The sequence below is a fragment of the Pogoniulus pusillus genome, unplaced genomic scaffold (assembly GCF_015220805.1).
Source record: "Pogoniulus pusillus isolate bPogPus1 unplaced genomic scaffold, bPogPus1.pri scaffold_50_arrow_ctg1, whole genome shotgun sequence".
Taxonomy (NCBI): Eukaryota; Metazoa; Chordata; class Aves; order Piciformes; family Lybiidae; genus Pogoniulus; species Pogoniulus pusillus.
In genome coordinates this window covers 982971-1010118 of record NW_026974708.1, presented here as the reverse complement: position 1 = coordinate 1010118, position 27148 = coordinate 982971, and the positions used below count along the sequence as shown (strand labels likewise).

Below are 27148 nucleotides of genomic sequence, written 5' to 3'. Positions count from 1 at the left end.
GATACTGTGAGTCTGAACCACTGGGGTCTGAGCACGTTGTTTACCTGTGCACCCCTATTTACTGAATGTGGGCTGAGATTAATGGCCCCTTGGCCATTAGAATGACCAATCAGGTTGGCAGTCAGCCAAACCGTCCCATAATAGGCAAATGCCACTTGCCTGGACTTTCCCAAATATGGGGATCACATGGACTTACACCAGGGAGACACAAGCTGCGTGTGTGGGGGCTTACACAACCTGTTTACAACCAGGGGTCCTGGCAGAAAAACATGTCCAGGCAGGGAAAGGCATAAATAAGCCTCTTTTCAGGCCTACAGGCCCTCCACGACACTCAGGCACCTAGAAGCTCCTGAACACTCAAAGAAATCTCCTCTCACCTCTGGCTGGTGGAAAGCCTCAGAGAAGCCACAGATCACCAGGAATCCAGCAGGAACACTGCTGAACTAGGGAGAAGGCCTTTGCAAGCCTCAGACCTGATGGAAAGCAGCAGAGCTCCTTACCAGAAACCTGATAGAGCCCTTCCAGGTGTTTCCAAAGACTTCCCTGAGATGTCCCCTACACTCTACAAAGAGCCCCAAAGTCAAGCCTAGAACCCTCCTGATCCCCCCCAAACATCTAACATCACCTGGCACCCCTCAAAAGAAGTCTCTGAGATGCCCCTGAGACTACTCTCAGCAAGAGAATCTCAAGACTCTTCTGAGAACGTCACTTCGACCTCCCCAGTATGGGCACAGGGCTCCGGCCCCATCCCTAGAGAACAAATGCCCCCAACATTTGGGCACTGTGGGCAGCAGTGGCTAAAATAAAAGCAAAAAGACAGGATTTGGGTCACTTTGGGCTTTTATTGACACAACTGGGCACCGGGCAGAGGGCGTTTTACCCCAGGGAGACACAAAGAATAGGGGAAGAACCAGACAAATCCCTGCACAGCTGAGCCCAGCTCCAATGGCATCTCCAGCTGTGCTGACTCAGCACTGTAATTATTCTCACCAGCACTAATTGGTGCTCAGAAGAGCAGGTGTTTGTTCCTGCTGGAGCCCTCAACCTCTGAGAAATGCAGGTGAAAAAGTGGCAACCTTGGTTCAATCTGCTGGAAAGGCCTTCTTGGGTGGGGGGAGGGACACAATTACCCCAACAGACCTGGAGTGAGTCTATTTGTGCTTCCCCTGCAGCGTGGGTTGGTCACCAGTGTGGGTACAGCGGTGGGAAGTGAGACTGCCTCTGCGGGTAAAGCTCTTGCCACAGTCAGAGCAGGTGAAGGGCTTCTCGCCGGTGTGGACACGACGGTGCTGGGTGAGGGCAGAGGTATGGGTGAAGCTCTTGCCACAGTCAGCACAGCTGTAGGGTTTCTCACCAGTGTGGATGAGTCTGTGCTGGATGAAACTTGAGCTCGTGGTGAAGTTCTTGCCGCACTCTGCACAGGGGAACAGCTTCTCTCCAGTATGGATGCGGCGGTGGATGGTGAGGCTGTGGCTGGTTTTGAAGCTCTTGCCACAGTCCCTGCAGCTGAAGGACTTCTCAATGGTGTGCACGCTGCGGTGCTGGGTCAGAGTGAACTTCCAAGTGAAACTCTTACCACAGTCAGCACAGCTGAAAGGCCTCTCTCCAGTGTGAATTCGGTGGTGGATAATGAGGTGTGAGCGCACTGTGAAGCTCTTGCCACAGTCAGCACAGCTGAAGGGCTTCTCACCGGTGTGGGTTCGGCAGTGGACAATGAACTGTGAGCGCGCTGTGAAGCTCTTGCCACAGTCAGCACAGCTGAAGGGCTTCTCACCGGTATGTGTTCGGCGGTGGACAACGAGCTGTGAGCGCACTGTGAAGTTCTTGCCGCAGTCAGCACAGCTGAAGGGCTTCTCACCAGTGTGGGTTCGATAGTGGACAATGAGGCTGGAGCGCACTGTGAAGGTCTTGCCACAGACAGCACAGCTGAAAGGCTTCTCGCCCGTGTGGATTTGGCGGTGGGCAATGAGCTGCGAACGCTGTGTGAAGCTCTTGTCACAGTCAGCACAGCTGAAGGGTTTCTCGCCAGTGTGGATTCGGCGGTGGACAATGAGCTGTGAGCGCACTGCAAAGTTCTTGCCACAGTCAGCACAGCTGAAGGGCCTCTCGCCGGTGTGGATTCGGCGGTGGGCAACAAGGCTGCAGTGCTGTGTGAAGTTCTTGCCACAGTCAGCACAGCTGAAGGGCTTCTCACCAGTGTGGGTTCGGCGGTGGACAGTGAGCTGTGAGCTCTGCGTGAAGCTCTTGCCACAGTCAACACAGCTGCAGGGCTTCTCTCCAGTGTGGGTTCGGTGGTGGATAACGAGCTCTGAGCGCCGTGTGAAGCTTTTGCCACAGTCAACGCAGCTGAAGGGCTTCTCTCCAGTGTGGGCTCGGTGGTGGGCAATGAGGTTAGAGCGCACCGTGAAGCTCTTGCCACAGACAGCACAGCTGAAGGGCTTCTCTCCAGTGTGGGTTCGGTGGTGGACAACGAGCTGTGAGCGCTGTGTGAAGCTTTTGCCACAGACAGCACAACTGAAGGGTTTCTCTCCAGTGTGGGTTCGGTGGTGGATAATGAGTTGTGAGTGCCTTGTGAAGCTCTTGCCACAGTCAGCACAGCTGAAGGGCTTCTCACTGGTATGGGCTCGGCAGTGGTCAATGAGCTGTGAGCACTGTGTGAATCTCTGCCCACATTCAGGGCACTGAAGCAGCTGCTTGACTGGCACAGAGCTGGCTAACGTGAATTCATCCCCCTCAAATTCCTCCTCCTCATACTCAACATCACCAGAGTCATCAGTCCCCTCATCGTTGTCATCCTCTGTCTTGAAATCTTTCTCCTCTTCTTTCTTCAGACTGCACTTTGCCTGCTCCATCTTACTCTCTGGGTGCTGCATCTCCTCCCAGATCTCATCTGGGTCCTTCTGTGAGGCCATGCTAGTAGATGAAGAGGTCACTGCTCTTAGGGAAAATGGAAGCACCTGACCCCAGCTGCTCAATCTCTGACATCCTGCCTGGGTCAATACAGCCTCTGACACCTCCCAACGATCAACATGAAGCTGAGTTGTGCTAGTTTGAATCTAGCTAGAATGTTTTGGTGAGAACTAGATTACAGCCTGTGAAAGAGAAACAATCGTGATGTCTACTTCACTCATAGGCTGAGAGGTATACAAACAAGAATCCAAACATAGATAGGGAAGATGCTCTCTGCCTGGGCTGTGGGCTGCATGTCTCTAACCTAAACTGCCATCTCTCTGATTAATCCACCTGCTTCCTAACCCCCCTTGGCCGATCCTCCATTCTTCCTCGGGCACAAGATGTCTGGGGTAAGGTAGAGAGGGGTGGGAGAAAGTGGAAGGGTGGCTGAAAGCCCCTCCTGAGGACTCAGGTTTCTGGGAGGGCTGTTGTGTTTTCTGTATTGTAGATATCTGCTTGTATATTGTGCTAAATATAAAGTTTCATTCAATTTCCAGAGCTGGCTGAGTCTAGTCTTGGTAATTTCTCAAGTGTGGGAGAGCAGGTAATACTCAAACCATCACATCATTTATTCTGGCACCAAATGTGGGTCAAATTAAATTTGATTGACTGTTAATTAACTCTGGGAATCAGAATTAAGCTAATGAAGCTATTTTACTTAGTGGGGCTTTTGTGTGGCACATTTTCTGTTTCTTCATCTACTGCTGGGTGAGAGTTCAAATTGGTTACCTTTTGTTTAATCTAATTTGAAAAAAAAATACGGTAATGTTTTTTGATTATGGAGACTACATTCTTGGATATGTCAGCTGTAACATTGCAGGGCTTTTTACCAGAAACAATTCAGGAAATGACACATCTACTGCTTTATCAGCAGCTTTAATGAGAGTAATTTTACCTAAGACCCAGTTACCTAACCCTTGCTCTGAATTTTATTCACATGAGACTGTGGCATTTCTGTTATGTGTAATCTTAGGTCCTATAATTTTGAATAACAATTTTGACATTACGTAAGAGAAATATGCATGTGGTGCCTTTAAGAAGCCAAAAGTGTCCCAGAGAAGCAGCATTCCAAATGTAAACAATTGTAGCTCAGAAGGAGAACAAGGGGGGGACACCACTGCACCTCCTCCCATAGATTGTGTCTCAGTTGTTGACAAAAACGTGAATAACATGGCACATAGCCCAGGAACAGAGATAACTGCTCAGGCCAAAGATGTTCCTTCAGCTAATTTGATTCCTCAGGCAGCAGAAACCCCTATCCCTAAGCCAGATTCAAACTCACAGACCTCAGGTCAGACCCCCAGTAATTCAGACCCGCTAGAGGGGTCATCAAAGTCCATTTCATCTTAAAATATTTTGCCTCCAGCCAAAGCCTGGGCAAAGATGGAACATTTGACAAGGAGTGATTCAAAAGAGGACTATGGGGAGAGACCTCTGGTGCACAAGAGGAGGAAGAGGAGAAGTACAGACTTAGAGATTTGGCCAACATACTTAGATTTGTGAGATTGGCTGCCAAGAAAAGAGGATGGTTCTGAGGAGTTTGAGTGCTCTTAGGGTCTGTTTCTAGGCCAGTGACAACCAGAACAACAAAAGAAGGATGACATCCAGGATTCCAATGATCCCCTCAGAGAGGTCAGGGAAGTTAGAAAGGGAATCAGGAGAGCCAATTCTAAGCTGACTGATGAAATGCCATAGCATTGGTGCCAATACCCTGCAGGTAGGAAACATGTCTGCCAAGCAGCTAGGACCACTTACAAAGGACAATGAAGCAGACAAATACCTGGCAAGTCCTCTTGGAAAGGTTAGCTTGTGGACATGCCTCCCATTGGCTGTGGCTATGAGATATCCTTCCCAAGATGATCTGCCATGGGCAGCCAAAAAGTGGAACACCATTGAGCAGGGAATTAAGCTTCTGAAGGAGTTTGCTGTGAAGGAAGTGCTCTATGGAGATCATGGCACTCATGAGCCTGATGACATTCCTCTTGGAACAGGTCTCATGAAGAAGCTTATTAAGCTTGCTCCTTCATCCTATGCTAACATCTTGGCTAGCAGGTTTCCATCAAGAAGTGAAAATGGAAGGTCTCCCACTGTTGGTGAATTCACTGACCAGCTCAAGCAGGTAGAGGACAGCTTGGCACATTCTGCCATTGTCTCTGCCATACAAACTATGACTACAGAGATAAAGGGGATGAAAGATGGCATTGAGAACAGCTTTAAGAAAAGCATGAAAAAACCGAAAGAGGAACTTTAAACCTCCATTGCCAATCTGGTAAGAGAAACCATCCCTGCATCATCAGAATGGGTGCATGTTTCTGCCATCAGGAAGAGATGCCCACCTCCTGCAAGGAAATTCCAGCCCAGGAGGAGACAAATCCCACCCAGACATCAGCAATCATGTGCGTCACTGTGGATAATTCTGCGTGACACATACGGTGAGAACATGAACAAGTGGGATGGTCAACCTACTTCAGCTCTTTCAAAGAGAGTCAGGGAACTGCAGAGTGGCAGAAACAGAGGCAACAATGCCAGAAAAGTAGCTGTCACTTCTTCAGCTCCCGAGAGCAAATGCAATTATTCCAACAATTGCAACTTCTCTCACAACACCACCAATTATTGTGTACACCCCACATGCCATGTTCAGCATTAGGGGTACCCTGCCTCCAGCCAGAAGGAGAAAAGGGATAGTGGAGAGAACCGAATCTATTGGAATGTATTCATTAGGTGGCCTGGCAGTTCAAAAGTTGGGCAATACAGGGCTTTAGTTGACACAGGTGCTCAGTGTACTTTGTTGCCATCCAATTGCAAAGGGACCGAATCTATCACTATTTCTGGAATCACTGGTGGATCTCAAGAGTTAACTAAAATACAGGCTGAGATCAGTTTAACTGGTAAAGAGTGGAAGACACATACTATTGTAACTGGTCCTGATGTGCCTTGCATTTTGGGAATTGACTTTTTGAGACAAGATTGTTTCAAGGATCCTAAGGGTCACAAATGGGCTTTTGGAATAGCATCTGTAGAGATTGAGGATGGTAAATTGAAATTGTCCATTAGACCTGAACTTTCTGATGAATCTGCAGTTGGGGGACATCATGACATAAAGGATCTGGAAGAGCCAATTGCTACTCAAACTGCGCACCACAGGCAGTACAGAACTAACCGTGACTCTTTGTTGCCCATTCATCAGCTGATTCGTCAACTGGAGAGTCAGGCTGTCATCGAGAAAGCTCATTCACCTTTCAACAGTCCCATCTGGCCTGTGCGTAAATCCAATGGAGACTGGAGACTGACAGTTGATTTTCGTGCCCTCAACGAGGTGACGCCACCCATGAGTGCAGCTGTGCCGGACATGCTGGAACTCCAGTAGAAGCTGGAATCGAAGGAGGCTAAATGGTATGCAACCATAGACATTGCTAATGCTTTCTTCTCTATTGCCATAGCGAAGGAGTGCAGGCCTCAGTTTGCATTCACCTGGAGAGGAATCCAGTACCAGTTCAACCGTTTGCCTCAGGGGTGGAAACACAGCTCAACGATGTGTCAGTCATCCACAATGCACTGGAGAAAGGTAAAGCTCCAGAGCACATCCAGTACATCGACGACATCATTGTGTGGGGCCAAACTGCTGAGGAAGTCTTCGAGAAAGGTATCAAAATCATTGACATTCTGTTGCAAGCAGGTTTTGCCATTAAGAGAGACAAGGTCAAAGGACCTACCAAAGAAATTCAGTTTCTGGGAGTGCGGTGGCAGGATGGTCGCCGTCACATTCCTCAGGATGTGATCAACAAAGTCTCCACCATGGCAGTTCCCACCAATAAGAAGGACACTCTATCTTTCCTGGGTGCAGTGAGATTTTGGAGACTACACGTTCCTGGTTTCAGTCAGATTGTCAAACCTCTGCACAATGTGACTCGTAAGAGAAACAATTTCGAGTGGGGACCTGAACAACAAGCAGCCTTTGATCAGATCAAACGAGAAGTAGTCCATGCAGTGGGCTTGGGACCTGTGTGATCTGGTCCGGACATTAAGAACATTCTGTACACAGCTGACAGCGACAATGGTCCAACTTGGAGCCTTTGGCAGAACTATGCATTTTTCACAGATGGTTCCTGTCATCTTGCTGGGAACAAATACAGATGGAAGAAAGCAGTCCAGAGTCCTATCAGGAGAGTTATCAAAGCAAGAGATGGAGAAGGAGAATCCAGTCAGTTCGCTGAGGTAAAAGCTATCTAACTTGATGTGACCGAACTCATGGATGGTAGCCAATGCTCTATGGGGTTGGCTAAAGGACTGGAAGAAGCATGGTTGGCAGAGGAAAGGAAAGCCTATTTGGTGTGCTGATCTATGGCAGGACATTGATGCACGGCTGGAGAGAACTCCAGTGAAGGTGCAGCACGTAGACGCACACATGCCCAAGAGCAGAGCCACTGAGGAACACCAACACAACCAGCAGGCAGACCAAGCTGCTAAGATCTCTCAAATTGATACAAACTCTGATCTTGACCTTGCTTGCAAACACCGAGGTGAACTGTTTTTAGCTCGGTGGGCCCATGATTCATCTGGACATCAAGGCAGAGATGGAACATACCGATGGGCTCGCGATAGGTCAATTGACTTGTCCATGGATGCTATCACCCAAGTCATCCATGACTGTGACATTTGTGCTGCTATTAAGCAGGATAAGCGAATCAAGCCCTTATGGTATGGTGAGAGATGGTCAAAGTACAAGTATGGTGAAGCCTAGCAGATTGACTACATCACTTTACCTTGATCTCGCTCTGGCAAGCAGTATGTGCTAACGATGGTAGAGGCCAGCACCGGATGGCTGGAAACCTATCCAGTTCCACATGCAACTGCACGTAACACCATTCTTGGCTTGGAGAGACAGATCATGTGGAGACATGGAACTCCGGAGAGAATCGAGTCAGACAATGGCACTCATTTCAAGAAGAATCTTGTGAAAAACTGGGCCAAAGAGCACAGTATTGAATGGATCTATCACATACCCTACTATGCACCAGCCTCAGGGAAGATTGAGCGCTACAACGGTTTGCTGAAAACCACCCTAAAAGCCATGGGGGGTGGAACTCTGCAAAACTGGGACAAACATTTAGCACAAGCTACCTGGTTGGTAAATAGTAGAGGTTCAGTAAACAGAGCAGGACCTGCACAATCAGACTTGGTCCAAACTGTAGACGGTGATAAAGTTCCTGTTGTAGGTGAAAAGAATCTGTTAGGGAAAACTGTTTGGGTATTTTCTCCTTCGGGCGAAGGGAAACCTGTCCGAGGGGTGGTGTCTGCTGAAGGTCCTGGTCATACCTACTGGGTAATGCAGCAGAACGGTGAAATCCAGTGTGTGCCACAGAGAAATCTAACCTTAGCTGAGAGAGTCTAAATTCAGAGAGTATAATACAAGCTGTTAGGAGTTTTCTGTTCTAGGTGCCATTGGCATCCAATGAAAGAATCTATGAGGGAATCTACAGTATGTGAGCACAAACCCAAAGTCACCTGGGAGTCCCTGTTCTCATCTAATCTGTGAGGAGACAAACTGTTTGATGTTTTCTGAGCTTTTGAATCATCTTCATCTGAAATAGCCAGAACAAAGTGTGAACTGAACTTGTCATATTCATTGGTGTAAATGTTGGTTTAGATCAGATAGTTCTCAGCACTACTCTGAGAGAAATAGACAGGGGTGGATTGTGCTATTTTGAAGCTTGCTGGAATGTTTTGGTGAGAAGAACTAGACTACAGGTTGTGAAAAGGAAACAATGGTGATGTCTAATTCCCTCATAGGCTTGATGATACATATAAGAACAAGAATCCAAACATAGATAGGGGAGACGCTCTGTGTTCAGGTTGTGGGTTGCATTTCTCTCTCTAAACTCACCTTCAGTCTCTTTGATTAATCCACCTGCTTCCTAACCCCCCTGGCCAACCTTCCAATCTTCCTTGGGCATAAGGCAACATCTGGGGTAAGGTAGAGAGGGGTGGGAGAAGCTGGAAGGGTGGCTGAAAGCCCTGCCTGGGGACTCAGGTTTCCAGGAGGGCTGTTGTGTTTCTGTATTACCTTTTACCTTGTGTATTTCTGTAGAACTGTATAGATTGTAAATATCTGCTTGTATATTGTGCTAAGCTGTAAATATAAAGCTTCATTCAATTTCCAGAGCCAGCTAAGTCTAGTCTGGGTGACTTCCAAAGTGTGGGAGGGCAGGTAACACCCAAACCATCATATGAGGCAAAGAATTGAGAGTGGCCCTCATACTTCTGCTTCTTGCCATGGTGTGGGGGCAGATCTGTAACACCTGTGCTGAGATCCCAAGTGCTGGGGCGGCTGAGACACCCTGGTCCTTACAGAGTGCTCCCAGCCCCCTGTTTTCCAGCCCTGTGCTGTTGGCGGGTAGGTTCCTGCCCAGGCTTTGCCCTTTGATCTCTCCTAGCTCAGACAAGAGGCAGCAGCGCTGATCCAGGAAGACCAAACAAACTCCAACTCTCTCCCGCCCACACTGCACATTCCAGCCCCAAACATAACCTCCTTCCACACAACTGACCCCTGCCTTGGGGTCCCCAGACTCCTACAGCAGAGGATGTCCCTCAGAGCCCCAATGGCAGGGAAATGTGGTGGGTAGGAGGCTCAGTGGGGAGTTGGGATGTACCACACAGATCAACAAAAGCCTAGGGCCTGCTGTTGTCCCCCACTGTGGGTTCTTTACCTGCTGGGCTCTACCAAGGGGCAGCTCTGCAAACTCTGCTCTTCCTCAACACAGAGGGACAGGACTGACCTGCAAGGGATGGCTCAGCACTGTCCAGGACCATGCAGCAGAGCTGGGTCTTGGCGCAAGCACTTCCCAAGCCCAGCATCATGGGCACAGCAGCTAGAGAGAGCTGCTGAAAATATGAGTCTGCACTTCAGCTCTCCTCTCCAGGCCCAGCACACAACCCCCAGCAGACAGCTACAGGGCAGCACCACAGGAGACCTACCTCCAGCCAGCCTTGTACAGGCCTCAGCTGCAGGCTCCTCCCACTGCCTGCCCAGGGCTCTGCTGGCTGCAGCTGCATTTGCCAGGAGGTCTGGCCCCAGGTATCCTCCCTGGCCCTGCTCACAGACCGCACCCCATCCACTCTGTGTTCAGCTCTGCCCTGCAGACAACTCCTGCCAGCAGGGCCCAACTCAGGGTCAGCTCTGTTCTGACCACTCCTCAACAGAAGGTCAAAGAAACCCTGAGAACACACAGGAAGGGATGTTCCTGCTCTCTGCAGATGCAGGAAAGGGGGAAGGGACTTGGTCAGCTTCTTGCAAATCCTCTTCAGCCTTCACTGTGATGCTGGAGGAGTCTCTGACCCCTGGCCAAACCTGACACCTCCAGCACCATGCACACACAGGCAGCCTAAAGAGACTCATTCCAGAGGGTTTGGTTTCCTCCTCTCACTGCCCATTTCTGGCAGCTTTCTCTTAGCAGCTCTCCTGGAGCTGTCATTCCACAGCCCCAAGAGAAAATGAGGTTTGCTGTGAGGGCACAGTGCCCATGCTCTGTGGGCAAGCTCCCAGCTGACACATGCAGAGGTGCAGGACAATTCACTGCTTTCATCTCCTGAAATGCTGCCAGATTCTGTTTGTTCAAAATCTTTGAGGGTGCCATGGACAGAAGCACTGAGTGCAGCCTCAGCAAGTTTGCTGATCACACCAAGCTGTGTAGTGCAGCAGACAGGCTGGAGGGCAGGGATCCATGCAGAGGCACCTGGACAGGCTGCAGAGGTGGGCACAACCAAGTGCAAGGTCCTGCATCTGGGTCGAGGCAATGTCAAGCACAAATCCAGGCTGGGTAGTGCCAGGCTGGAGAGCAGCCCTGAGGAGAGGGATTTGGAGGGGCTGGTGGAGGAGAGGCTCAACACGAGCCAGCAGTGTGCACTTGCAGCCCAGAAAGCCAACCAGAGCCTGGGCTGCACCAGAAGTGTGGCTAGCAGGGCCAGGGAGGTGATTTCCCCCACTCTGCTCTGCTGAGACCCCACCTGGAGTACTGCATCAAGCTCTGGAGCCCCCATTACAAGAGGGATGTGTAGATGCTGGAGCGTGTCCAGAGAAGGGCCACGAGGATCAATGGGCTGGAGCAGCTCTGCAGTGAGGACAGAATGAAAGAGTTGGGGCCATTCAGTCTGGAGAAGAGGAGGCTCCCAGGTGACCTTCTTATGACCTTCCAGGATCTGAAGTGGGCTACAAAAAAGCTGGGGAGGGACTTTACAGGCTCTCAGGCAATGACAGGACTGGGGAGAATGAAGCAAAGCTGGAGGTGGGGAGAGTCAGAGTGGATGTGAGGAGAAAGTTGTTGAGCATGAGAGTGGTGGAATGGGTTGCCCAGGGAGGTGGTAGCCTGGAGGTATCATATCATAGTATCATAGTATCATCAGGGTTTGAAGAGACCTCACAGATCATCAAGTCCAACCCTTTACCACAGAGCTCAAGGCTAGACCATGGCACCAAGTGCCACGTCCAACCTTGCCCTGAACAGCCCCAGGGACTGCGACTCCACCACCTCCCCAGGCAGCCCATTCCAGTGTCCAATGACTCTCTCAGGGAAGAACTTTCTCCTCACCTCCAGCCTAAATCTCCCCTGGCACAGCCTGAGGCTGTGTCCTCTGGTTCTGGCGCTGGCCACCTGAGAGAAGAGAGCAACCTCCCCCTGGCCACAACCACCCCTCAGGTAGTTGTAGACAACAATAAGGTCACCCCTGAGCCTCCTCTTCTCCAGGCTAAACAATCCCAGCTCCCTCAGCCTCTCCTCATAGGGCCTGTGCTCAAGGCCTCTCACCAGCCTCGTTGCCCTTCTCTGGACACGCTCAAGCATCTCAACGTCTCTTTTAAACTGGGGAGCCCAGAACTGAACACAATACTCAAGGTGTGGTCTAACCAGTGCAGAGTACAGGGGCAGAATGACCTCCCTGCTCCTGCTGACCACACCATTCCTGATGCAGGCCAGGATGCCACTGGCTCTCTTGGCCACCTGGGCACACTGCTGGCTCATGTTCAGGCGGGTATCAATCAGCACCCCCAGATCCCTCTCTGTCTGGCTGCTCTCCAGCCACTCTGACCCTAGCCTGTATCTCTCCATGGGGTTGTTGTAGCCAAAGTGCAGCACCCTGCACTTGGAGCTATTGAACCCCATCCCATTGGACTCTGCCCATCTGTACAGGCGGTCAAGGTCCTGCTGCAGAGCCCTTCTGTCCTCCAACCCAGCCACATCTGCCCCCAGCTTAGTGTCATCTGCAAACTTGCTGATGACTGACTCCATGCCCTCATCCAGATCATCTATGAAGATGTTAAAGAGGATGGGGCCCAGCACAGATCCCTGAGGGACACCACTAGTGACTGGCCGCCAGCTGGATGTGGCACCATTCACCACCACTCTCTGGGTCCGGCCCTCCAGCCAGTTCCTAATCCAGCACAAGGTGTTGCCATCCAAGCCATGGGCTGATAGCTTAGCCAGGTGTTTAAGGCCAGGCTGGATGAGGTTGTGGGCAGCCTGCTCTAGGGTAGGGTGTCCCTGCCCATGGCAGGGGAGTTGGAACTGGCTGGTCCTTGTGGTCTTTTCCAACCCTGACTGATTCTGTGATCTCATGCACATACATTTTTCAGCTGGGCTTTGATCCTGTGGCCTTTTTTTGGGGGAGTGTCATGGAGGGTAGCAAAGCTCCCTAGCAGGTTCCCATGTTGTGCGTACCAGTGTCCTACTTTAAAGGCCAAAGCATCGTAAAACCCAAAACAATCTTCCAGTCCCATGAGAAGTTGCCTCCCTAGTGAAGATAAGAGGTAAACATTGGCCATTGTTTTTCCAACTGTCGACCTTGGTTCTCATGCATGCTGACCACCTGTGGTGGGCCAAACTTGGGGTGGTCTCAGAAGTTGTTTTTGGTAAAAATTGTCCAATTATATGGGTTAATTAGAATTTGTGCCAATCTGTAAGAACAACGTAAAATTAGTCTGAATTGGTGGGTTACACCTCTTTAGAAACATTATAAAACAGTGTGCGTGCATGGATCAGCGCCTTTTGCCTGCGTGTCTGCTCGCTTGCCTGCCCGCCTGCTGCTCCTGCCCCGGTGACTTCTCACTCCTGATCGGCCCTGCCTGACGCAGGGGCCACAGAGGCCAGAGGCCTGCTTCAGCCCGATCCTGACAAAGGAAGGGACACCGCCCATAACTTCAAATCCAGCTGAACTGAATTGCTTAACAGTGAGTAAACCAAAGAAAAGCCTCTTTTACCTAAAGACTGAGTAACTTCAGAAGACTCAAAAGAACTCTAAAGATCACAGACTCTTTCTCTTTATTTGCCATTTTCTGAAATGTTACTCTGCAACCTCATATCAAAGAATTCAGGTGGGTGATATAGTTTCGGCAGGGGGATCTCCGTGTTTGAGCAATAAATCACTTGATCTTTTCTGCACCAGGAGGCTGCTGCAACACCACAGGTTGCCCAGGGAGGGAACTGAGGTCCCATCCCTGGACATATTCAAGGTGAGCTCTGGGCAGCCTCATCTAGTGCAGGATGTCCCTGCTGAATGCAGGGGCTTGGACTGGATGAGCTTTGGAGATCACTTCCAACCCAAACCATTCTATGATTCCATGCTTCTAAATGCAGCCTCCAGGGAGAGGAAAAGGAAGAGGAGGAAACACAGGAGGTGGAGGAGGACAATGAAGAGGCCAAGGCCAAGGAGGAGGAGAAGAAGAATGCTTAAAAAGGTTTCAAACTGCCTGGAAAAACAATCCAGATCCCTTCCAAGTTGATCAGAAACTCTGGCAAATGCTTGGGCAGCTCTTACAAGCTCTTAGCAGGGAACTCTGCAGGCAGTTTCTGGGCTCAGTGATGTCTTTGGCACTCTGCACAAAGGCTTCAAGAGCTTTGCAGCAGCCTTCAACATGCCCAGCACAGCTCTGTGCCCACAGAATGCCAGGCTGGAAGGGACCCCAAGGACCATCTGCTCCAACCTTTCCAGATGACACTGCACTTGCCATCAGCTGGGCCAGGCCCTGTCAAGATGAGTTTTAAAGCTGCCCAGGGTAAGGGAATCCACCACTGCCCTTGGGAAGCTGATTCCAGTGCCTGACTGTGAGGGAAAAACTTTTCCTTCTGGAGTGCAGGGCTCCAGTTCAGCTCACTTCCTGCAGCAGCTACTTCAGAGCTGCCTCTTGAGCATCACAAATTCTGAGGCACAGCTGCAGGAGAGTTGCTTTGACCTGCAAGTCATATTTTACATTGAGGGCAGGGCACAAGCTCCAATCCAGCCCTCCCAGCTCCAACCCAGCTTTACAACATTGCTTATTTACAGTTTCACTCCACTGAAGTTCTGCTAAGTGCCCAGATCCAAGCATTCACAGAATGGTTTGGGCTGGAAGGGACTCCAAAGCTCAGCCAGCTCCAGGCCCCTGCCATGGCCAGGGACACCTTCTACCAGACCAGGTTGCTCAAGACCTCATCCAACCCAGCCCTTAACACCTCCAGGGTGTTAAGCCACTCTGGAGCACACCAACAACTTTCTCAAGCTGTCACAGAGAGGTGATACAAAGCCCAAAACAGGGGGGCCTGCTTCTGATTCACCACCAGTACCTCTCCTACAAAGACAGGCTGAGAGAGCTGCAGCTGTTCAGCTTGCAGAAAAGCAGCTCTCAGCTCTCCTTGGAGCCTTCAGCTCAATTTCTGAAGGGCACCTACAGTCATGCTGGGCAGGGACTGTGCAAGAACTGTGCAGAAGGGCCTGCAGGGATAGGACATGAGGTACTGGATTCAAACTGGAGCAGGGCAGAGTTAGGCTGGACATCAGGAGGAAGGTCTGCACAAGGAGGCTGCTGAGACTGCAACAGGCTGCCCAGGGACCTGCTGAAGGCTCCATCCCTGCAGACATTCCAGATCACAGCTGATGTGCTCCTGGGCAACCTGCTTTAGCTGCAGCTGGCCTTGCTCACTGCCACAGGGTGCACAAGATGACCTCTGAGGGTCCCTTCCAACATGATGCCATCTGGGCAGGTCTTGCACCTGACACAAACTGCAGGATGAAGCCCTGCAAGAGCCTGCCCAGGGCACTGCTGGACTCCCTCACCCTGCAGCTGGTCAACAGCTCTGCAGCTCTGATGCTGAGGGCCAGGGCTCAGTGCTCACCTGGCAGTGCTGAACCCAGCAGCTGCACTCTGCCAGCTTAAAGGCTTTGTCCAACCCAAACTATGCTCTCATTCTAGCAACTCCAACAAGCAGCAGCAAGCTCCACAACCTTGATGCTTCACACAGCAAAAAGCCCAACTCCAGAGCTGCAGCCTAAGGCAGATGACAGTTTTTATTGCTAGGGATTCCTGTTCTATCAGCTTGGGGAAAGCTAAACCCTTTCAGCTCTCCATTTCTGCCTGGAAGAGCAGACAGAGGCTCCTCAACACCTTGCAAAGCAGTTCAAGACAAACTCTCCACACCAGGCTGAAAACCATTGGCAGTGCAAAAGGAACTGTTAGGAGGAACTGCACAGAACACACCAACAGCAGCTGAAATACACAAGTCCAGAGTCTGCCTTGACCACCGCTCTCCAACAGACCTCCTCAGGCCAAAGCTTTCCAGCCATAGTCCACTTCAGCCACAGTTCTCCAAACACCTCCTCAGGCCAAAGCTTTCCAGCCATAGTCCACCTCAGCCACAGTTCTCCAAAACCCTCCTTAGGCCAAAGGTCTCCAAAATCTCCCTCCAAACCAGGCCAAACCCTAGGCCTCCATGCCCCCTCCCCACCTTATCGCTCTGCTTCACCTGTACCAAACCTGATGCAGCAAAAAATGAGCTCAGCCAAGGACAAAGTCAGCTGGAAACCTTCTGCACATAGCAGAGGTGAGACCCACATCATGAAGGGACAGAGTCAGGGAGAAGAAAAAGGCAAAACTGAGAGTGCAGCCAGTTTGCAGGGGCAGTGGATGCAGGATTGAGGGAATGAAATAACACAGATGACACTTCCTGGTCCACCTCCTGCACTGTCTGGCCTCAGAAAGACTGCACTTGATGGTTTCAGACATCTCAGTTCTTAAACTCGTAACAATTTCTTCAAAAGTAGCTTCACCTGGAAGAAAAGGACCTGAAAGGGGCTGCAAGAAAACTGGGCAGGGACTTTGGACAAGGGCCTCTCCAAAGGGATAGGATAAGGGAAGACCCAGACTGGACACTAGGAAGAAATTCCCCACAGTGAGGCTGGGGAGACACTGGAGCAGGCTGCCCAAGGAGGCTGTGAATTCCCCTCTCTGGACGTGTTCAAGGCCAGGCTAGATGAGGCCTTCAGCAAGCTGGGCTGGTGGGAGGTGTCCCTGCACATTGCAGAGAGTTGGAGCTGGATGAGCTTTAAGGTCTCTTCCAAGCCAAACCATTCCAGGAATGTATCCAAAGTGGACAAACTGCATAATTCAAGCTGAGCAACAGCAAAAGAGTCAAGAAGGAGCAGAGTGGGGCAGTGGAAGGCAGAGAAGAGCTCAACTTCAGCTGCTGTCCAGAGGGCACAGCTCTTCACAACTCCTGAAGGCCTTTAAAAGCTCATGAAGTTTCAAAACTCCTCAAACTTCCTCAATACACCTAAAGATGCATTCAACTCTCTCAACGGCACTACAAAGACTTTCCTGGTTCTGTGTTTACCAAACTCTTCAAATATGCCTGAAAATCACCAAAACAGCTCAGAACACTCTGCAGAAGTTGTTAAAACCTTTTTGCAACTCTTCTTTGCAACTCCTTCTGTAGAGACTTTAATGACTTTCTAGGTGTCCTTAAGCCTTCCACGCACTTGAGAAAGGCTGAGAGGCTTAAAGCTGCACTAAAAACCATCAACATCTCTTCAAATCTCTTGAAGACCTCTAAAACCTCATCACAAACCTTTCAAACCTCACACAAGTTCCTCAAACTACCTAAAGACTACCTCAAAAGTCACCCAATTCCTTCAGAGCAGAGCCACAGTTCTTGACATTTCATTCCAATCTCTTCAACAACTCTCAACAAGCCACAGTAATACTGAAGAGACTCTCCAGGTTTACTGATGTGTTTGGCACTCTTCAAACACACTTAAAAAGTTTTGAATTCACCCTAGAAGCCATCAACATATCTTTAAAATTCTTAACCCCTTATAAACTGATTTTTTTTCCTAAAAGCCTTAGAACTTCATAAAATCACCTAAAGATGCTTTAAAGTCTCCTAAGGCTTGAAGGTTTTAAGAAGTTTTATGGCATTCAAACTGCTTTTGGGAAAAAAAACCACTTAAAAATTATCAAAATTATCTTCAAACATCACTTAAAAGGCCTGAAAATGACCACGACCACAACAGCTGCAAAAGGCATTTTAAAAAGCCTGAAACTGGACAAAGGAGCTTCAAAAATCATTAAAACTGCCTGGAAATATTTTAAATATCTTGGAAAAATCATTTAAAAGGCTTGAAAATAATGAAAATGTTTTTTAAAATTTTTAAAGAAGTACAAAATTAAAAAATCTTTCAAACATTTTAAAGGCCTCAAAATAATTAAAATCTCTTTCAAAAAAAAATCAGAAAAAAGGCCTGAAAATGCTCAGAAGAGCTTCAGAAGTCATTGAAAGCGACCAGAAGGAATCAAAATCTCTTCTAAAACCTCACTCCAGTCCCTGCCCAACTCCTGCAAACTGACTGTGCAGAGCTCTCAGGCAGCTTCTGCCTCTGCCACTCTTCAGCAGCCTTCACAAACCCCTCCCAAGCCTCACAGCTGCCTGCCAAATCCTCAGCAGCTGCTTCCACCGCCTGCAGCCGCCTCAAAACTCAGCAGAAGCCCTTCAGAGCCCCTGGCATTCCCCACACCCCCTCACCAGGCACCCAAACCTCTCGCCAAGAGCCTCACGCACACCTGCAGCACTTTTTGGCTCCTCAGCCCCGCACAGAATCCGCAACACAAAGCACCAAAATCTCTCCCCAGCTCCTCACAGCCTCTGACAAACTCTTCGCAGCTCTCCAAAGCCTCCTCAGAGCTCTCTGCACAACCTCCCTCAGGAGAGACTCTCAGCAGCTGGGACCCAGCCCCGACCCTGCCCCGCACCGCAGCCAGGATGGCGCCGACCCCCCGCAACTACAGCTCCCGGCGTGCCCCAGCCCCGCTCAGCGCAGCCCGACCCAGCCAGCCCCAGCCCCGCTCCGCTCCCGCCGCACTCAGCGCTCCGCAGCCCCCTCAGCCCCTCCGCCTCCGCTCCCACTGCTCTCAGCACTTTCAGTACCCCCAGGCCCCGCAGCCCCTCCCAATTCCACTCTCGGCTCCCCAGGCCCCGCAGCGCCTCCCGGCCCCGCAGCTCTCTCCCCGCAGCGCTGCCCGCGCACACCTCAGGCGCTGCTCTATCGCTCCGCGGCCGCTCCCAGCAGCAGCCAAAATGGCGCTCAGGCAGCTGCGGGCGGAGACTCCCTCGGCCCTGGGGGCGGGGCCGCCCCTCCGCCGGCTCCCATTGGCTGTGCTGCCAGCTGGGGGCGGGGCTGCCTTGCCGCTCCTGCGCCCCCTTGCGCTCGGTTGCGGAGGTGCGGGAGGGAGCCCTGGGCCGAGGCTGCTGCCCTGGGCTGGGCTGAGGGGGGAGGCTGTGGGGCGCTGTGGGGCTGGGATTGGGATCCCCTGGGGCTCAGGGCTACAATCACGATGCTTTGGGGCACGTGGGGGAAAGCCTGTGGCTGGGATTGGAATCCACTGGGGCTGGGGGGGGCTGAGGGGGTCTGGGGCTCTGCAGCATTGGGGCTCTGATGGTGCCTGGCTGAGCCGGGCACGCCGGGCAGCTGTGCTGGTTTGGAGCTAGCTGGGATGCTCTGGGGAGGTCACAGGCTGTGAAACAATCGCGAGGCCTGCTCCACTCCCAGGCTTGCAGATATGCATAAGAACAAGAATCCAAACGCAGATAACGCAGTCGCTGCCTGGGCTTTGGGCAGAACTTCTCTCTCCAACCCAACCTGATGTCTCTGTGACTAATCCACCTGCTTCTGAACCCCCCTGGCCAACCTCCAGCCTTCCTTGGGCACAAGGCAGTGTCTGGGGTAAGGTAGAGAGGGGCGGTTTAAGGGGGAAGGGCAGCTGGGATCCCGTCCTGGGGACTCAGGTTTCTGGGAGGGCTGCTGTGCTCCTGTGTTACCTTTCACCTTGAGTGTTTCTGCACAGAACTGCACAGGTTGCAGGTCTCTGCCTGTGCATTCTGCTGCGCTGCAGAGGTGAAGCTTCCTTCCAGTTCCAGAGCCGCTGAGTCCAGTCTGGGTGAATTCTAAAGTGTGGGGGCAGGCAACACCCAAACCATCACAGCAGGGCAGGGCCACTCAGGCACCACAGGCCCCGGAGCTGTCCCCAGCTGTGCCCACAGCCAACAGCACCTGCAGCAGGTGCCAGGGCTCCCCTTCCAGCCAGGACAGCAAAAGCCTCCAGGACAAAGGGAGAAACTGAGGCAGAAGCTGGCAGCAAACACACCCTGGGGGGGCTGGGAGGGCGTTCTGAGCAGCTTGGGGGGGGCTGTGGGTCTGGGGGGTTCTGACACCTCCTGAACCTCTCAGCTCTGCAGAAGGCCCAACATGAGGAGCAGGCACTGTGGGGCCAGGCCCAGGGGCTGAGCCAGGAGCACCCCTGGCTGCTGGCCCAGCACTGCCAGTTGCAGGCACTGGCACTGGGAGGGGCTAAAGCCCTGAACCCCCAAACAGCCTCCCCTGACCCCCTGTGCCCCCCCAGGCAGCCCACGCTGGACCCTGGCACAAGGAGGAGAAGCCAAAGTCCAGCCCAAAATGGCCCCAGGAAAAGTACAACAGCAGACTGAGGCCTCCAAGTGCCTCCCTGGCACCCTCAGGTACCCCCTGGCACCCCAAAGGAACCAAAAATGTCCCCCAACACCCAGGAGGCAGCAAAGGACCCCCTTGCCCCCAAGGGACCCAGAACTAGGGGGACTCTGGAGGCATTCTGGGGGCAGGGCCCATGGCAGTGCCAGTTTGGACCCTTCCTGCCTAGGGGCACAGACAGTGCAGGGGGCAGCAACATTCTGGGCCCCTCCTGCTCTGCCCTCTCCACACCTGGGGACTCCTCCATTGCCCCTATCTGGGGACCCCATTCCCTGGGGGTACTCCCCCACTCCCTGGCCTCCTTTCAGCAGCCTCCTTTGTCCCCAAGTGGGGACTCCTGCCCATGAGCCCCCACCCCAGACCAACCCCTGGGCTAGAGACGAGGCCAGGCCAGGGTCCGAGGTGCCCTGCGGCCAGGCCAGGCTGAGTCCAGCACCAAGCCACTGCTGGACCCTGCGGGGAGAGAGGAGAGAAGGCAAAGAGAGGGCAGAGAGCAACCAGCAGAGAGCTCAGCACCACCCCAGGCTCCAGCAGCCTGCAGCAGGGCTCCCATCCAGGCTGCCAAGGTGCTGGGCACCCACTGGGCTGGGCTGGGGGTGCCACCACTGCCAGCTGGCAGTGCCCAGCTCCAGGCAGCCATGCAGCTCCAGAGCAGGAATTCTCCTGTCCCAGGCACTTGGATTCTTGCTTCCTAGAGCCAGAAGGCACCAAACTGGTGGCTGCAGCCCAGAGGGACAGGGGCAGCCTGGGCTGCACCCACAGCAGCGTGGGCAGAGCTGCAGAGAGGGGATCCTGCCCCTCTGCCCTGCCCTGGGCAGACCTCATCTGCAGGGCTGGGGCAGACATGGGGGCCCCAGCACGAGGCACACAGGGACCTGCTGGAGAGGCTCCAGAGGAGGCCACAAAGGTGCTCAGGGGCTGCAGAAGCTCTGCTGTGGGCACAGGCTGAGGGGGCTGGGGGTGGTCAGCCTGGAGAGGAGAAGGCTGCAGGCAGAGCTCAGAGCAGCTGCCAGGGCCTGCAGGGGCTGCAGGAAGGCTGCAGAGGGACTGCTCCCAAGGGCTGCAGTGCTGGGCCAGGGCAAGGAGAGCAGAGCAGGTGGACATTGGATGTGAGCAGCAAGTTCTGCACCAGGAGGCTGCTGCAGCACTGCCACAGCCTGCCCAGGGAGGGGCCTGAGGCCCAGCCCTGCACACAGCCCAGGGCAGGCTGCACAGGGCCTGAGCACCCTGCTCTGCTGGCAGTGCCCCTGGGCCTCTGCCACCTGTGCCTTGGCCTCTGCAGCCCTGCCCCGATGGCAGCAGGGAGCTCCTGCACCTGCGGGCTGAGCCCAACCCCCACATTAGTCCCCCCCAGGACTACTGGCAGAGGGCTGGGGGTGCCCACCCTGAGCAGGATGGCAAAGGAGCACAGAATGAAGCAGGCTGGAAAAGGCCTCCAGGATCATCGAGTCCAACCTCACCGAACCCTTCTGATTGGCTAACCCCTGGCACTAAGTGACTCATGCAGCCTGCTCTGGGACCCCTCCAGGCACAGCGACTCCACCACCCCCTGGGCAGCCCATTCCAGTGCCAATCACTCTCTCTGCCAACAACTTCCTCCTGACATCCAGCCTGACCCTGCCCTGGCACAGCTTCAGGCTGTGTCCCCTTGCTCTGCCCCTGGCTGCCTGGCAGCAGAGCCCAACCCCACCTGGCTACAGCCTCCCTGCAGGCAGCTGCAGGCAGTAATGAGCTCTGCCCTCAGCCTCCTCTGCTGCAGGCTGCACACCCCCAGCTTCCTCAGCCTCTCCTCACAGGGCTGTGCTCCAGGACCCTCCCCAGCCTTGCTGCCCTGCTCTGGGCACCATCCAGCACCTCAACATCTCTCTTGAACTGAGGGGCCCAGAACTGGACACAGCACTCCAGGTGTGGCAAACGCAGCCTGAAAAGAGGCCTCAGTAACAGCTGGGACCAGAGCTGCCACCCCCCATGGCCACCCCTCACCACAAACACCCTGCAAGAAATCACCCCACAAGCCCTGAGGGCACATGGGAAGCCCAGAAGTCACTTTGGGGATCCAGGGAGATCATCTTGGGGTCCCTGGGAGCAATTTTGAGGTGCCAGGAAACTAAAGGATCTTAGGAAAGCATTTTGGGGTCCCAAGCTGTTACCTGAGGCTGCTTCAGGACCATTTTAGGGTCCTGGGCTCCACCAGGGCATCCTGAAGGAACATTTGGAGTGCCAGGACCCAATCTGAGCCCCCCCCCCCGAGCCATTCTGGAGTCCAGTGGAACATTTTGTGGCTCCAGTGGAGCAGTTTTAGGTCTATTTTAGCTCCCACTAATAAAGTCTCCTGGAGTTCAACAGCCCACACTTGGTGGAAAGGACTCCCCAAAACTGAAAGGGTCTCCCAAAACCAGGGGGTCCTACTCGGGGGGCAAGCTGGAATCTCCTGCACAGGGGGCAAGGGACAGCCTGCAGTGAGAGGGTCCCCAGACACAGGCAGGGGGCTGGGGGCACCCTGCAGTGAGAGGGTCCCCAGACACAGGCAGGGGGCTGGGGGCACTCGAGGCAGTGCTGGCAGCACAGGGCTGGGCACACCACACCCCCACAGCACGGCTCTGGCGGGCACAGAGGGCTCCGATGCCACCGCCCCCAGCACAGCCAAACCGCCCCACAGCTGCCACCGGCCCCAGGCGCTCCCAAGCTCGGGCTCGCCACGGCCACAGCACCCACGCCTGACACCCCCACCAAAGCCAGCCCACGGGCCGCCCCAGGCTCCCCCCCCAGCCCGGCCCTCAGCCCAGCGCTGCCCTGCAGCACCGCAGCCGCCCGGCCCCTGCCGCCACCAAGCCTCCAAGCCCCCAGGGCTCGCCGCGGACACGAAGCCCCCACGGCAGCCTCTGCCGCAAGCCAGCCCCACGCTCACCGCCACCTCTCCTGCCCACACCAGCCCCCACGGCGCCGCTCCCACCTCAGCTCTGCCGCCAGCCCAGCAGGCAGCAGAGGGGCCAGGGGGTGATGTGTTTGACACTTCAAACATGCTTAAAGAGGTTTACAGCTGCCCTAAAAATCATCAACATCGCTGCACAACTCCTAAGGGCCCCAAAACATCACTAAACTATTTTCAAAACAACTCTCAGAAGTTCCTAAACCCACCTAAAGCTGCATTAAAACCTCTTCTAAGTACTGGAGAGATGTTCAGCAGTTCTGGCTTTTCCAAACGCTTCAAATAGGCCTGAGAAATCAACAAAATGTCTTAAAAAGCTCTCCAGAAGTCACTCAAATCACTTGGAAACTTCAGGAGGCTTAAAGCTGCCTTAAAAACCATCAACACCTGTTTAGAACTTTTAAGGACACAGCAAAACTTCTGAGCTTTCTGGCCCTCAAATCTCTGGCATCCAGAGAAGGGCAACAAGCTGGTGAGAGGCCTGGAGCACAGCCCTGTAAGGAGAGGCTGAGGGATCTGGGGGTGTGCAGCCTGCAGCAGAGGAGGCTGAGGGCAGAGCTCATTGCTGTCTGCAGCTCCCTGAAGGGAGGTTGTAGCCAGGTGGGGTTGGGCTCTGCTGCCAGGCAGCCAGCAACAGAACAAGGGGACAAGGTGTGAAGTTGTGTCAGGGGAGGTCTAGGCTGGATGTCAGGAGGAAGTTGTTGGCAGAGAGTGTGATTGGCACTGGAATGGGCTGCCCAGGGAGGTGGTGGAGTCACCGTGCCTGGAGGTGTTGAAGCCAAGCCTGGATGGGGCACTTAGTGCCACGGTCTGGTTGCTAGGACGGGGCTGGGTGCTAGGTTGGCCTGGAGGAGCTTGGAGCTCTCTTCCAACCTGCTTGGTTCTATTCTACAACTCATTTTGTAGAGACTTTCATCAGGTTCTGAGCTGCTTTAAGCCTTTCACACCCTTGACAAAGGCTTCAATAGGCTTCAAACTGCATTAAAACCATCAGCATCTCTTTCAACTCCTTAAAGGCACCCTAAAAAAACATCCAAACCTCCTACAAGTTCCTAAAACCACCCCAAGAGGCATTAAAACTCCTTTAACAGAGTGCTGGAGAAGTTTTCAGGAGGTTTTCTGTTCTCAGAACTCTTCAAATATGCCTGAAAAGTCACCAAAATGTCTTCAAACCTCCTCTAAACAGCTTCAAAAGTCAACAAATCCCTTCAGGGCAGCTGGGGTTCTGGTGGGGGCTGTGGGGTTGGGATTGGGATTCCTTGGGGCACTTAGGGGGAAACCTGTGGCTGGGACTGGAATCCACTGAGGCTGGGGCGGGGTCTGGGGGTCTATAGCATTTGGGCTTTGATGAGGCCTGGCTGACCCAGGCATGCTGGGCAGGGCAGGGCCCCCTGGGTACTAGAGACCCCTGAGGTGTCTCCATCTGTGTGATGTGTCCCCAACAGGGACACCCACAGAGCGATGGGCAGAGCCCTGCACCCAAGGGCAGGCAGAGGCAACCACTTGCCAAGTGTGGGCACCTCTGCCCAGCAAGGCCCTGCAGCCCCTGGGGCTGCAGCAGCAGGAGGTGCCCATTTGTGTCTCTCAGGCCTTCCTCCTGCCTGCTCTCAGCAGCTTCAGCTCCACTTTGCACACACAAAGCCCCTGGAGGCCAGCCTGGGGCTTGCTGCTGCTGCCTCTGCAGCCTGCAGAGCTCTGCCCCTGCCAGCCACAGCCTGCCCTGTCCTGCTGGGGCCCAGCCTGTGCCCAGCTGCCTGCCTTGGGCCTCTGCACCCTGCCACGATGGCAGCAGGGAGCTCCTGCACCTGCCAGCAGCTGCAGTGCTGACCCCAAGCCCCACATCAGACCCTCCAGCACGAGCTCTGGGCAAAGGCAGCCTGAAAAGGGCCTGCAGAGACAGCTGGGACCAGAGCTGCCACCCCCATGGCCACCCCTCACCCAAAACCAACCAAGAGAACACCAATGGAGACATTTGGACATCCCAGGGGTCATTTGGGGATCCAAGGGGATCATTGTGGGGGCCCTGGGGAGAATTTTGAGATGCCAGGAGGGAAACTAAAGAGTCCCTTGAGGCCAGCAGGCAGCAGAGGGGCCAGGGCCAGGCACACAGCGCCAGGGCAGCCCCCGCAGCCCACCCGTGGGCTCCGCTCGCTCACACAGCAGCGGCCACAGGGCGCCTGCAGCTGCCCCGAGCAGCGACAGCGAGCGGCAGAGCGGCACCAGGAGCCCCCCACACGCCCACCCCTCACCGGCCCCACCCGCGCCCACACAGCCGCACACAGCCCTCCCACGGCACCGCACACCCCCACCCTGCACACCTCTGCCGGCCCCACCCGCACCCCACCCGCACAGCTCCCACACCGCCCCCAGCGCCACACACCCACACAGCTCCCCACGGCCTGCCCGCGGCCCCACGCAGCTCCCCACACTCACACCCCCCACACCCGCACACAGCCTCTCACAGCCCCAGCGCTGCCCACTCCCACCCTCACGCCCCTCACCCACACCACAGCCACACACAGCCTGCCCCACACCCACCCACTGCTGCCGCACAAACCTGCACCCACCCAGCGCACCCACACGCACCCCACGCACCCCAACCCCACGCACCTGGCCCCGGAGCCCCACACGCCCCTCCCGGACCCAGCACACGACCCTCGGCCCCCGGGGGCTCCGCTCCCCCTCAGCCCCACCGCTGCCCTCTCCCCACCTGACACACGCGGGGGGCGCAGAGCGGAGGCCGAGGCAGAGCTCCGCGCACAGGACGGTGCCGAGCGCCGGCCCCGGCAGGCTCCTGCCGGCCTGGGGAGCTCAGAGCCTGCGGCGGAGGCCCCGGAACGGACTCCGCGGGCGGGAGCGGAGCGCGGGACGGAGCGGAAGTCCCGCCCCCAGCCGGGCAGCCGCAGCCAATCAGCGCCGCAGAAGGAGCAGGGCCCCGCCCCGCCATGGCTCCTGCCCGCGGGCAGCAGCAGTGGCCGCGCACACTGCGCCCAGCTCTGCCCTCACCTCTGCGCCGCAGCTGCGCAGCCAGAGGCCGTTTCTGCCCTGCTCCGCTGCTCTGCTCCCCTCGTTCTGCCCTCGCTCAGGTTCCTCTCACCTCTGCTGCTGCTCTGCGCTGCGGGGAGCAGAGGCTGAGCTGCTGTGCGCAGCCTCCCTGCGCCCTGCGCCGCCTCTGGCTCGGTGCTTCTCTGCTCTCTGCCTGCCCAAAGCATCGCTGCTCGGAGCGCGCCCTGGGGAGAGGCAACCTGCGAGAGACAGCCTGTGCCGAGCAGGCTCCGCGGGGCTCGGGGCGCTGGCGGAGCTGTCTGAGCCCTGCTGTGCTCTGCGTCCCAGCAGCGACAGTTCCTCTGTGCCTGTGGGGAGCAGCAGAGAGGCCAAGCCCCGAGCGCAGCCCCTGCGCAGGCAGATCCTGCCCCTGACGGGCGGGCCGAGGCGCCTCAGCTGCTTCACGTCTGTCGTTAACCACCAAAGGTCCCCGTGCGGGGGTGCACCGTGCCTGGAGGCACTGCAATACCAGGACGATGCGCGGAGCGGAGGGAGCAAGCTCCGGATCCAACTCCCACGGCCAAAAATCCGTTTAATATAAAGTCCTCTCATCGAGGACGTATCAGATATTAAACTGATAAGAACAGATACTACACTTGATCTTAGCCAAAAGGCCGAGAAGCGATAACCCCAAACCTCCCCACACACCCACCCGTGCTCCGCGGGGCTCCCCTAGCTCACGGACACCTCCCTGCCCACACCAGCTGCCTCCCCACTCCGCTCCCCGCCCCTCCCGCCCGGTCTCGGTTCTCCGCGCGGACACCCAGCGCCGCTCAAGCCCCCCCGAAGGCTCCCTGAGCCTGTGTCCCGGCAAGCCTCGCGCTCCTCATTACCATGCCCCCGCCCACTCTCTGCATTCGCCCCGCCCCAGTCCTGCCTTCCGGCCAGGGCCATCGTCCGCCTCGCCCCGGGCCTCGCAAGCCCCGCCCCTCTCTCAGCCCACCCTTCCTCATTGGCGGGGCTCGGCGCGGCCTCCTGGCGTCCCATTCGCTGCCTTCTCCCCTCATTAGCATCACTCCGCCCCCTGGTACCCATCGCGCTCCCCTCTGGGTCACGTGGGTTGCGCTGGTCACGCCCACCCTGCGGCTTCCATCGCTGCCTCATTAGCATAATCCCCACCCACCTCCCCGCCACGCCCCCTCCCTTGCTCCGCCCCCTGCTCCCCGCCGCTGCTGCCGCCGCTGACGACAGGGAAACGGCTCCGGCTGGCCCTGCTCGGAGCCCTCTGCCTCTGCCTGCCTCGGGGAGGAGAGAATCTGAGCGCACAAAACCAGGCAAGGGGCACGGACAGGGAGGGAGACTTCGGCTCCAGCTGATCTGCGCAAGGAGCCCCACACCGGCAGAGAGTTCTGGGGCAGGGGTGGGTATCTCAGCGCCGGGCACAGAGGGCATCGCTCCGCCGACCCTGCACGGCTCTTAAAC

The 27148-nt window shown here is 54.8% G+C and overlaps 2 protein-coding genes and 1 non-coding gene across 3 annotated transcripts; 1 reads left to right on the top strand and 2 right to left on the bottom strand.

The window, feature by feature from the left end:
* Positions 1-822: 822 nt before the first annotated feature.
* Positions 823-18319, bottom strand: LOC135174191 (gastrula zinc finger protein XlCGF57.1-like). Its single transcript, XM_064141416.1, has 2 exons — positions 18279-18319; positions 823-2913 (listed from the first exon to the last, which is right to left on the bottom strand). Exon 2 carries the CDS (start codon positions 2910-2912, stop codon positions 1152-1154), a length of 1761 nt encoding a protein of 586 aa, XP_063997486.1. The 5' UTR covers position 2913; positions 18279-18319; the 3' UTR covers positions 823-1151.
* LOC135174182 (basic proline-rich protein-like) lies at positions 18012-26267 on the top strand. The gene is made up of 5 exons (XM_064141410.1): positions 18012-18468; positions 19649-19763; positions 22346-22784; positions 24842-25767; positions 26015-26267. The coding sequence occupies exons 1-5, from the start codon at positions 18012-18014 to the stop codon at positions 26265-26267; spliced, it is 2190 nt and encodes a 729-aa protein (XP_063997480.1).
* On the bottom strand, positions 26162-26352 carry LOC135174222 (U2 spliceosomal RNA). Its single transcript, XR_010301808.1, has one exon. It is a non-coding gene; the product is annotated as a U2 spliceosomal RNA (small nuclear RNA).
* Between the last annotated feature and the right edge of the window lie 796 nt (positions 26353-27148).

Coding starts and splice junctions, on each gene's coding strand:
- LOC135174191 (XM_064141416.1), bottom strand. CDS start 2,912: ATGGCCTCACAGAAGGACCCAGATGAGATCTGGGAGGAGATGCAGCAC.
- LOC135174182 (XM_064141410.1), top strand. CDS start 18,012: ATGGCGCCGACCCCCCGCAACTACAGCTCCCGGCGTGCCCCAGCCCCG. Junction 19,764..22,345: donor TGCCTCCCTGGCACCCTCAG/GTACCCCCTGGC, acceptor ACACCCCCACAG/CACGGCTCTGGCGGGCACAG. Junction 22,785..24,841: donor CTTCAAACATGCTTAAAGAG/GTTTACAGCTGC, acceptor TCGCTCACACAG/CAGCGGCCACAGGGCGCCTG.